The sequence below is a fragment of the Rhincodon typus genome, chromosome 22 (genome assembly GCF_021869965.1).
Source record: "Rhincodon typus isolate 14 chromosome 22, sRhiTyp1.1, whole genome shotgun sequence".
NCBI lineage: Eukaryota > Metazoa > Chordata > Chondrichthyes > Orectolobiformes > Rhincodontidae > Rhincodon > Rhincodon typus.
In genome coordinates this window covers 16,541,845-16,554,173 of record NC_063353.1, presented here as the reverse complement: position 1 = coordinate 16,554,173, position 12,329 = coordinate 16,541,845, and the positions used below count along the sequence as shown (strand labels likewise).

The following is a 12,329-nucleotide window of genomic DNA, read 5'->3' as shown; positions in this document are numbered from 1 at the left end:
TGTGTTCATCCAGCTCTACACCTTGTTATCTCAGATTCTCCAGCAGCTGCAGTTCCTGCTATCTCTGAAACAATTTTAACCCTTCTTATTTATCAATCTGAGTAATATGTTAGAGTTCAAACCCTTCTAGTCCAAATTGTCTCAATGCTCTATTCACATGCTTGTGACACCAGCACGCAGACATGTCAGGTCAGCTATTTAGTCCCTTGCTGCTGAAATCTTCCCAAAAAGGTTCAAGATAAGCACATCTTTATATACTTCTTAAATAGTGTATTTGGACAAGTGGTTTGAAGAGCTAACTTTCTAATTAGTAAGGAATGTGTATAAATAATCAGTTTAATTTGTTTTATTACTAGATCATTCAGTCTCAGTACTTGTTCCAATTAGAGAAAGATTTTAAAAAGAAAACCCTACATTTATGGCCACTGTTCATAGCCATCAGCTATGGTAGGCGATGGCTTAGTGGTATTATCACCAGACAATTAATCCAGAGAGCCAGCTAAGGTTCTGGGGACCTGGGTTCAAATCCTGCCATGGCAGATGGTGGAATTTAAATTCAATAATAATCTGGAATTATGAGTCTAATGGTAACCACGAAACCATTGCTGATTGTCAGGGGAAAAAACCCAGCTGGTTCACTAATTCCCTTTAGGGAAGAAAATCTTCTGGCTTGGCATACCTGTGACTCCAGACCAACAGCAATGTCTTAACTGCCCTCTGGACAATTAGGGGTGGTCAATAAATGCTGCCTGGATAGTGATGCCTCAAAGCACTTTCCAGCCAATCAAGTAGCATAGTCACTATTGTAACCAGGAAACATTGAGAACACATTTAGGGCAGCTCTTTGTGCATTTTTCCTACATTGAGTATAACTTTCCAAAGAGATCATTCTGTAAGTGCAGCACCCTATAGATATGCGACTCATGCAGACCAGGATTTGACATTCGGTTTGTGATTTCAGCCAGTGGTGAAATATTCAGTGGCAAACAGGCATTATGAATAGATTTGTATGAAGACCAGTTCTGGGTTTATCTGTATTTTGAAATAAATAACATATCCATGCTCAGAACAGAGGAAGGGTCATCAGACCTGAAACATTAACTCTGATCTTTTTCTTCACAGATGCCGCCAGACCTGCTGAGCTTTTCCAGAAACTTTGTTTTTGTTCCTGGTCACATCTTCATTTTGCCGAGCAGTAATCTCAATTGACCACTTCCAGCAAATCCCATAGTTTTCAGAAATTCCTATATTCACTGCCAACTGGAAAGCCTAGTCTGATGACTCTTCCCTTCTGGGCAACCAGGTTCAATTTCCAAGAATCCTTAAATTGCTGCAGGATGGATCGCTTTGCCTAGAGACAGTCGCCCTCTTCAATCTGAATTGTGGCAGTTCACAAACTCAAGCAGCCTCGTCTCTCTGCTGACTGCACAAGAAGTGCTGTCTGTGATATTCATTAATTCATAGGGAAATTTTTGAACTGATCTCAAAAATAGCATCCTCTGCACTCTTTCCTATAGCAAAGTGAAATACATTAGCCTTATATCGCAGAATTGTGGATTAGTTATTCTCGAGCCCAACACACTTTCATTTCACAAACAGTTTATACTCTGGCTGTTTTCCTCTCTTCGATGCTTTGGAAGACTCAGTCTCCACTATGAACCCAGCCTTCCAAGTACAAATAAACATCTTGCACCTCCCTTCCCAGTAAAACAATCAAACCATCCAAACTGTTAGGCAGACTTCAGAACAGGTCATGTGACTGCCTTCAATGAATCCAAAATTTATAAATATAGATCAAATACCATCTTACAAACATCATATTTATATACATCATTATGATATCCCTTGCAAATTTTTCATATTCTTTTCAGTGGCATTTATAATTTGTTTTGCCTTGCTGTTCTGTGGGTCTTTCCTATTGGCCAGAACTCGTCCTGCTTTTTGCATACTTTCCTTTTCTTCATTTGCTGGCTGTTAATACTTCAGTCAAAAATTCAAAAATAATCTGGAATAAAAAGGTAACTTAATGAATGACTACATAGCCATTATTTATTAGCGCAAGACTCCATCTGGTTCACTAATATCCTTTATGGAAAGAAATCTGCCACCCTTACCCAGTCTAATTTACATGTGACTCCAGACTTGCAGTAATATGCTTGACATTTAACTACCTTCTGGGCCGGGCAATAAACACAGGCCTGGCTACCGATGACCACATCCCTTGAATTAATTAAAATAAAATCTCGGCTTTTTTTCGGGACAAGTACAGCTCTTACTCTTTAAGGGTATAAGATGACTCCGTATCACATTAAATATTTACTCTTTTGAATACTTCCCTTTGTTTAAACTATTGCTTTACCCATTACTAGATTATAAGTTAACTGTACTAAAATAATACAGCACATTACACCTCAAGTGACACTAATACAAATTTCACTTACATGTTAAAAAAAGTAAAGAAAAAAAGCCAGTTTACGCTTAATTTTAGGAACTTTTAAGAATGGTTAGCTTCTGATTGACCCAAGGAACAGTGCTGTCAAGGAACACCAATTACACATAATAAATAATGTTTTACACAGGATTATGTTCCTGTGGTTATAAATGCATCCTAACAAATCTGAGCAGTTTCATTGGATATTCACAATACATATCAAATTATTATTAAAAATATCAAAAGGATAAAAACAAAATAAGTAATGCAGCGTTGTTTTAATTTTGAAGACTGTTTATTAAAATGTCTAAATAATACTTCAACAGAAAAAATATGCACACATTTTCAAAAACGAAGCTATAATACAGTATTTAGAAGACCAAAAGGAAGAGTAGTTAGACAAAATAAACTTCAACAATTCTTTAAATGTCAGATATACAGGCTAAAAAAAATCCTTCTTAGAGCGTGCACTGAGATTATAAATGTGCTTTGTATCAGAATGGCATTACAGTTCATTCACGCAAAATACACACGGGTAGTTCTCATCGAAGGTCTTCCCTCCCTGCGCGCCTCTGTTTTCTAAATAAATAACTGAACTGCCTTTGACAAACTATTGGGGATAAGCCCAATGAATGACTCAGTCAGATGAGCACACATCACTCTTAAGGCAGTTATTCAGATTCATTATAAAACAGTTTGTAATTGCAGCATCATTACGTAAGACACCCCTTTTCTCTATTCAAAAGTGTCAGTAGTGCAATCTGCAGCATCCTTATCATTTTCTTTAAACAACTCAATTTCTCTAATGTACATTGCTTTTAATTTCAGATATCAAATTTCTCCTCACAGATGCAATGCCCACTTTCATCGTAGTCATCTTTGGTGACAACCAGGTCCATGAAATCTGAACTTTCAGACAGCAGTTTTCCACCTTCCCATGAATGTGTGATAGGGCTGCAAGAAAGAACAACTTTTTGTGTTACTACTTCATTAATGATGTCACATGAATTTCACAAGCGACTCACATTTTCAGAGCAAAATTTTTAAGTCTGGCAAAATACAACTCTAACCGGTATGAAGGGAGAATTGCCAGGTCAAGAGCTGAATTCATTTTAGTGCTAGAAACGCATTTAATTTTGCCCGATAACATCACAAAGTATCGTCAAGGGACAAAGCTTACATGGACTGTAGCAAGTAAGATCACCTACACGTGCCCTTATTTCCTCATTGGGATCTCCTAGTGAACCTTTCCTATCCCTCCAGTGCACTCACTTGCAGTAGGGAGGGAGGGTTCTTCCAGGAGCCATGGGTGAAACACTTTTTTTCACTTACTGCTAAATAGTGCTATGTACCTGCTTCCAGGCACTCTGTCATTAGAGCAATACTGCAAAGGAGCATCAGAAAGAGAAAGGTAGGCAGCAAGAGAACTATAAGCGAAGAATGCATGGAAGAATGTTTGGCCACAAAAATCAGGCAAACAACCAGGTATGGAAGTGTATTCACTTTGAAAACGTAAAATTGCCAGCTATTTTCTAAAACAAGAGTTCATAATCCCACCGGATATTTCTGCTAATGACCTTTTACACAATCTGTGTAGTTGTTATATACAAACACTTGCAAACATACTTGTTATATGACAGAATAAATACAGCCTTGAAATCATCTTCATGTATTTTTGTGTTCGCATGTATTGTAGAGTTTATGAATGTAGGCTTAATTGCTATTCAGTTTGTGTCAGAATCATCTCAATCTCCCTGTAAAACAATATGAATGTGAGGTAATAACCCCAATTCTGTGATAATTCACAGCTATTTATTCAAAAATAAAAGTAGGACAATTTAAAGTGTTCACAGGAGACACTTTGCAATACTGAAGAACTACTAACTGGATTGTTAAAACCTGCTTAAAATAAGGAAGAAAGTGAGATTTTTCAGACGAGACTAACCGGATCCCATACTGGGGACATACTTCAGCCTAACTGACTAGTGTAAGCAGACAAAGTCAATTGCCCCTTCAATATAACGGGCATATAGAACACATACTATAACAGTGGAAAAAATGTGAATAAAATGTTTACAAAATATAGTTTAAAGGCTCAAAAATAATGCATTTTAAAATAAAGTACAAATGGCATATCTGCGACAAAAACTTACTTCTCAGGTAGCAAAACAGATACATCGTAATCACATGGAGTAAGAGATCGGACATCAGCATAAACACGATCTCGAAATCCCGGTAACAGAGTATTGCCACCAGTCAGAATGATGTTCTTGTAAAAATGTGGGTGCATCTCTGGTTTAAGAGAAATAACAGGTTTTTTTAAAAAAATAGGATATAAACACGCTGAAAGGAAATATTCAACAGAAATTATAATAATGCAGTTGGATGAGCACATCAACAAAATAACTATTTTTAAATTTTTTTTGCAAATTCCACCACAGCCTCATAACTCGGAGATTCCTACACTCCTCCAATTATGGCCTTCTAAGCATCCCTGATTTTCATTGCTTCACCATTCTTGGCTGTGCCTTTTGTTGCTGAAGTCCTATGTCCTGGAACACCCTCCCTAAGCATCTCCATTTCGCTATCCTCCTTTAAGACATTCTCAAAATCTACCTCTTTGCGCAAATCCTCTCCTAATCGCTTCTAAGCAGCTCAGTGTCAAAATTTGAATGATAATACTTTCGTGAAGTACCTTAAGGCATTAAGCTGTTAAAAGGTATTATCTAAACCCCAGCAGGTTTCACTGCTGCCTGAATGCAGATTAGAACTCAAGCAATATATATGCAAAAAGTGAGATGAGACATGGTTTTCATTCCTGAAGCTACTCACCTTCAGGTAAACTTTGCACTGAATGAACAATTGCTTCTGGTATTCCCATCTCCTGAATACCAATGTCAGAAGGATGAAAGAGAATTTCAGGAACAGCAAATCTCTCATTAGTCAGACGCAGAATCTGTTCACTTGTCTTGTATTTCCCATTGAAAACCATCTCTTCCAGAGGCTTAATTTTAAAAAAATCCAAAGAAAATGATGTAATTAAAAATTCATATTTAAAATAAAGGAACATATGTAAACAAAGTCTCCTGTGTGGAAGTCTAAGAACATTAAAGGCTATTTGTCAACATCTAAATTGAAATTTGAACAAGTTCAGCAACTGAGCAATAACTCAAGCACCTTTCTGTAGTTAAAAAGTGTGTTATTTAAATAATTAGCAATAAGTAATGCAGATAAGTGAGACTGAGGAAGCAACGCAAGAAGACAACAGATAAAAGTGGGAGAAGTGTAAGTAAAGTGTCAGTCAAAGCAAGAACTAATGTTCCACATTCAGCTAATGCTGTTGACTATGAAGAAATGCAGTAAGTGTCTTCATATCAGGGAGGAGTGAATAAATTTTAATCTTGTGCATCCTGGATCCAGTATCACATCCTGAGTTATCACTGACCAGAAACTGAACTGAACTAGCCATGTATAATTGTGGTTCAAAATCAGATCAGAAGTTAGGAATCCTGCAGCAAGTAACTGATCTCCTGACTCCTCAAAGCCTATTCACTATCTACAAGTGTGATAGAATGTTTATCCCTGACTTACCTGGATGGATGCAGCTCCAACACTTAAAGAAGCCTGACACCATCCAGGGAAAAACAAACAAACAGTCTACTTGATTGGCACCATATCCATAAACATTCACTCCTTTCCCCAGCAATGCTCAGTAGCAGCAGTGTGTGCCATCTACAAGATGCACAGCAGGAATTCACCAATGCTCTCTACGCAGCATCATTCAAGTCCACGACCATCATCTAGGACAAGGGCAGCAGACATATGGAGATATCACTACCTGCAATTTCAACACACCACACCCCCAAACCACTCCCCATCCTGACTTGGAACTATATCATCGTTCCTTCAGTGACAAAAGCAACATCACTGTCCCACAATGTCCCACCAACACCAAAAGAACTTCAGCAGTTCAAGAAGGCAGTTCACCACGATTTTCTCAAGGGTCACCAGGGATAGACCCAGCCAGCAACATACATATCCCATAACTTTATCTTAAAAATGTAGTTCCAAGTGGAACTTTATATATCGCGATGGAAGATTTTCTTTCTAAATAAGCATATGTACAGGAAGCTAGAGCTCAAGCTTCAACCTTAGGAGTTTCAGAAGTGGCTAGAGTCTGAATGTTTCCTTAAACATAATCCCGTGAGGTGGTTACCCTATTATTGTAAAAGCTGCAGGAAGGGAGAGAGTGGGAGATAGGCAGGCAAGGTAGGAGCTGCAGGAATCCTTCGGGTCAGTGGCACGAACTAACCGTTTAGTTTTGAATATCAGGGAACATGATGCCTCCTTAAAAGGAGTAGAATAAGAATGAAAGCCTTAATACAGCAGGAGACTTAACTGCGAACAGGAGAGGAAGGAAAAGTAGAAGGAACAGTAGAAAGGAATTTGTAGAAGCTTTGAGAAAGGATGAGCAAATATTATTAAAGCAAACCTCAAAACATTTATGTGCATGTAGAGAAGTACACTATATAAGATAGCTCTTTACAGAAATGAATTCTGGCACTAAATTACTAGTTAAGGGCAGTCCTAAAAAGGTGTTGGACAAATGCTGAAATCTCAGAATTGCCACACAGTTGTGTTAGACCCAGCTACATCATTTGGTAGGTTAATGTCAAGAATAAACTAGACACTGGTCTGTAAAAAGGGGAAAATGAAGTGAAAATGAAAGGAATCTCCGTTTCTGACTTGCGCATACACATTTATTAGCAGTTAACTCAGTGGGGATGAGTTGTGTGCATTGGAGGCTACGGATTGCAGAAGAATAGGAAATAGAGTAGGAAGATTGATTAACCTTTGGCTTGAAAAATTAAAAATGCTTTATTTATTTTGAATTTTCAAGATCAGAAATCTTGATTGAACAATATCGTTGTCTAGTTTCTCATCTAAAATTTCAAACATTTAACGAACTATATATTAAAGCCACCTTCTCAACTTCAGGCAACAGAATACCCATCTAGAGCTGTAAAAGTAATGGTAATCAGAGCAGATGGTCTAGCTCTCAACTCAACCCAAAACAGGACTTTGCAGCTGTAGGGAGGATTTGTAAGCAAAGGCTTAAAGGAAACCTAGTACTTAACATAATAATATCCTGATTGATGATGGGCAAATTGCACAGTGGCTTTGTATTTGATTACCAGTCTGCACTGTATCCTGGAGAAGTTGCCCAGAGCATAATCATAAAAGATAATCTTACATCAAACAGTTTAGCTTTGCACCTCCAAAAAAAAAAACTGATTTGTTCGTGAACACTATTCCAGGTCTATTATGTAACCATGGAAGTAATGTGCATTTACAAGCCTAAAAAGATCAAATTGCAATGCCTAGCTCAAGAGTTTCCCATAACAAAAACATTTCAAACAAGTTACACCATTCTCTTAGTACCAACAGAGTACTAGCAAATGTTTGGTTTTCAGTGTGAATGAAGGCTTCCTAGGGGTTACAAATCAATCCACTACTTTTTTTGATTTATATTACTAATCTAGACAAAGTACAGCGCACAATTTCAAATCTGCATTTGACATGAAACTTGGAAGTACTGTGTGCTATGAGAGAGATAATGATCAATGTCAGGAGGCCATAGGCTGAGGAACAGACAGTCATGGAACCAATGAAATTTAATGCAGCAACGTGTGAAGTGGTATATTTTAGTGGGAACAACAAGGAAAGGGAATTTAAAGTAAATGGCAGAGTTATGGTATAGACAGACCCAAGAGTATGTGTGCATAAATTCTGAAGGAGACAGGGCAGGTCAAGCAATTGGCTAACACAAGAAAATGATGATGAACATTTATAAAAGTCTGGGTCTCAATCTGAACACTACGTTTTAGGAAGGACATGAACAACTTAGCTAGAGAGCGCAGAACAGTTTATAAAATTATTTCAGGGAGTGAAAAGCTTCAGTGATGGGGTAGATTGAAGGTGTTTGGGTCATTTACAGCATTTTTGAGGTGTTCAAAATCACGGAGAATTTATTAGGCAAAATAGATAGGGAGATGTTCCCAACAACCGGAGAATATCAATTTAAACTAAGTGACGAAAGATCCAATTGTAACCCATGGATGTGGAATGCACTGACTGCATGGTGCAGGCAGATTCAATGATGAGAATGAGTGCATCTTCCAAGAAGTGGCAAATACCCTTGGATTATCATCCCACTACTAACTTTTGTTATCAGAACAAGCTCCACATTTCTCACCAGTACCTCTTCTCCCAGCTCCTTAAGAAATGAGGAATGAACCCAAAATATGACTGAACTGTCACAGTGCAGGGCAGTTTGGAGAAATCAAACCACACCCTCCCACTTTTTTTGATGGCAGTTAAGGCTGCATTCTGTTAAGTTTACACGTCCCTAATATTATTCACTCTCCAGTGACTGGCATTTCTTTGTTTAAGGTGAACACCTATCCCTAGGTAATGGCCTAGTGGTATTGTTGCTGGACTGTTAATCCAGAGATCACGGCTTGCAGAATTTGAATTCAATAAATATCTGGAATTAAGAGTCTAATGATGATCACAAATCCATTGCCAATTGTCAGGAAAAACCCATCTGGTTCACTGATGTCCTTTAGAGAAGGAAACAGCCATCCTTACCTGGTCTGGCCTACATGTGACTGCAGACCCACAGCAATGTGGTTTACTCTTAACTGCCCTCTGGGCAATTGGAGATGGGCAATTAATGCTGCCTAGCTAGCGACACCCTCATCCCGTGAAAGAATAAAGGAAAAAATAACACCAACCCACGGAACAATGATCATCCCCACTTTGACTCATCCCACCCTCCCCCCGACTCTCCAAACAACAGTAGTAATTCTACAGTAATCAGTATCACCTTGAACCACCATCTACACCACCCCCACAACAGTAACACTCCATCACACTGCCAATGAGAGTAATCACCACACCTCAACTCCCCAACTCGTTCCCCTGTATAAACATCCAAACCCTCACTCTATCCGACACTATTCTCCTCCCTCCCTTACCCCACGGGACTGGCTGGGAAGAGGGTGCACACTGACTGCAGTTCGGGTGGCTTCTGAGTAATGCTGCAAGTGTCAGAGTGTTTTATAACTCGCTCTAATTTACTTAAAGTTACACTGTTCAGCAGGCTTTAAAGCACTAATGAAAATCCCAGCTGTGGGGTTCTGGCTGATCATGGAGTAATCTAAGCAAGGTAAACCATTCAGACATTTAAACTTCCCACAGAAGTACCACAAACGTGCACATGTTGGGACTTCCTTAAGGCTCCAAGTAGCATCCATATTGCAAGGTGAATTGGAAGCCTCTTCCTAGATTGCAACGTCTAGGCAATGGTTTTTAAAACGGAATTGGATAAAGACTATGGGCAGAAGAAAAAGATTCTCTGGACCATGAGGTAAGGTCAGAGGAGCGGAAAAAGAGAAACATTTTTATTCTTTCCTGAGATACTAGCGGCACCAACAAGATCAGCATTTGTTGCCCATCCCTAATGACACTCTAACTGAGTGGCAGAAGACAGTCAACTACATAACAGTGGATCTGGACTGACCAGGTCAGACAGATAAATGCGGCAGGGAGAAATTTAAAGTTAAAAAAACTTTATTTAAGAATCTAAGAAACTTTAGCTACTAAGACTCCAAACATCTTGGGTGAAGCTTATACTTGTTAGAAAACATCAAGAACACATCGCGAATTCCTGATAAAACATCTGAAATTTAACCACTAATCAGGATGTTAGGCCAAGTACAAGAACAAGATATTACAAGCACTTTAATCAAAAGAAGGTAGCTCCAATGGCAGACAAACATCACTCAGATATCAAAAAAGTTTGATTGCTCAAGACCCAAAAGGTGTTGCAGACAGCTATTCACGTAAGCGTTGTCAAATCTGCAGTGTGACAGGGTGCTAGTTCTCAATGTCAGTGTTCCTGTGTTGCAGTAGTATTGAGTCAATATGAACAGCCCTTAATTTCCAAATTAAGTCTGTAACACAAGGCTAAAGTAATCAGAAAAACTATGAAGTTGTTGAATAAAGTGCTAAGCTTTAATGTTTACATACTAAATGGCTGCTGCCACATAGCAACATCCTTATGTCACTGATGTACATACAGCTGCAAAAATCACAAATTTAGACAAAATTAATTTCTCTGAGGCTTTAATTTGAAGTTATTCAGCAACAGGGAACTGTACACACAGAACCTTGTATGAACTTGTATGCTTTGAGTAATGCTGTCTCCAGGACTCCAATCAAAACATTGACATGCTAATTGCTTTACTTTTTAAACTTGAGAGATTATATTACATTTCCTAGTTTACCTGCAGTAGCATTGATGAGCAGTGGCAGTTAGTGAATAATTCAGGTGAACAGTAGAACTATGTTGTGATGGAAACAAGTTGAGATGAAATGTCGAAGTTCAGTCTCTATGTGTATTGACAGTTAAAGAAAGTCATAATTCAGATGACGTACCTTACAGAACCCCTTCTTGATTGTGCTGAAGTCTGGAAGCACATAATCTCTCATAACAGTGTTTGCTTTACCTTTCAGCCTAGAAAATATTTTAAAATTCCAATTATTCTTCTGATGCATTCAATAAAATATTCTCATCTAATTTAATGAATGACATAAGGAATGTATTCACATTCCTAATTAGGGTATCAATGTCTCCATGTTAAGAACTTGCACATGTTTCTTTTTTCCTCCAGCCAGGATCACCTGCATGGGAGACTGTCTACAAGCCATCAAACTCAAGCAACTGACACTTCTTGCCAACAAGAGTCTCACCCAGTTCACCTGCTTACAGTAATTCACAAATAAGGGCCTCTCACTTTCTTAATATGCATGACATTTATACGAGATAATGAACACACGAGTCCAAAACTTTGAATAATTAGCATTCTGCCTGTTAATTTTAACGGTGAAGAAAAACTTTTAAATTGTTTGCCTTCTCTAAAGTATTTTAAAAGTTTATCTCCGCCATCCTACCTCCCATGCAGATATTCAGTGATGACACTCCCACTTCTCCATCAGAAGGGGATGACTCTGTATCAGAGAACAGAGTTTCAACACTAGTTAGTGGCATTCCTGAAGGATTGATAATGTAGCATTTACAAATGTTTATGCATTTACATTGCTGGGTACCCAGCAGCTGAATTTTTTTTTGCTCGTGGTTTTGTGCCAACAGCTGGTCTATGCCAAGTTCTCATTAGGCAGTTCCAATGAGAACCATGAGGCGAAGTGAAAAGCTGTAGAACTGAGCAGTATTTTGACTTAAGTTGTAACTCAAGTGCATTTACTTACTGTGCTATTTCCATGTCTTTGTAGAAGTCTTGAGAAACGTAACATACATCCTCCTTCACTTGGTTAATAACATGCGTCTCATCCATTACATGCAACTGTCTAAAGAGACAGATCTCAATCAAAACATTTTAGTATGTTTGCACAACTGATTTACCCCATTTGAATTAAATAGAAATATGAATAGATCATCAATAAAAACAAGCAGAAATATTTTTGGGATTGAGTACCAATCCAAATTATTCATTTAGCATATTGATAAGTAGTTTGATACAGTGTGCTAAATCACTAGATATCACATATCTGATATCACATACATTTGATGATAATCGTCAGATAGCAGAAACAGATGTCCTATTAGAATGTCGTCACATTTGCCACCTTTTAATGCCATGATCCCCACAAAGACCATAACTTTTAAAAAAAAAACACTTAAAATCCCCAGTTACTAATTTAAAGGAATTACTTAAGTTCTCATGTTTTAAAACTTTTACTGTAAAAAACTAAAAGCAACATTGAATAAACAATATTTCAAAACATTTCAATGAATACTGTACAAAAACAATTC

The 12,329-nt window shown here is 38.0% G+C and overlaps 1 protein-coding gene across 1 annotated transcript; it reads right to left on the bottom strand.

Annotated features, from left to right (window-relative positions):
- Positions 1–2,707: 2,707 nt before the first annotated feature.
- Positions 2,708–11,956, bottom strand: actr6 (actin related protein 6). Its single transcript, XM_048610530.1, has 5 exons — positions 11,765–11,956; positions 10,934–11,012; positions 5,264–5,435; positions 4,585–4,723; positions 2,708–3,385 (listed from the first exon to the last, which is right to left on the bottom strand). The coding sequence occupies exons 1-5, from the start codon at positions 11,848–11,850 to the stop codon at positions 3,256–3,258; spliced, it is 606 nt and encodes a 201-aa protein (XP_048466487.1). The 5' UTR covers positions 11,851–11,956; the 3' UTR covers positions 2,708–3,255.
- Between the last annotated feature and the right edge of the window lie 373 nt (positions 11,957–12,329).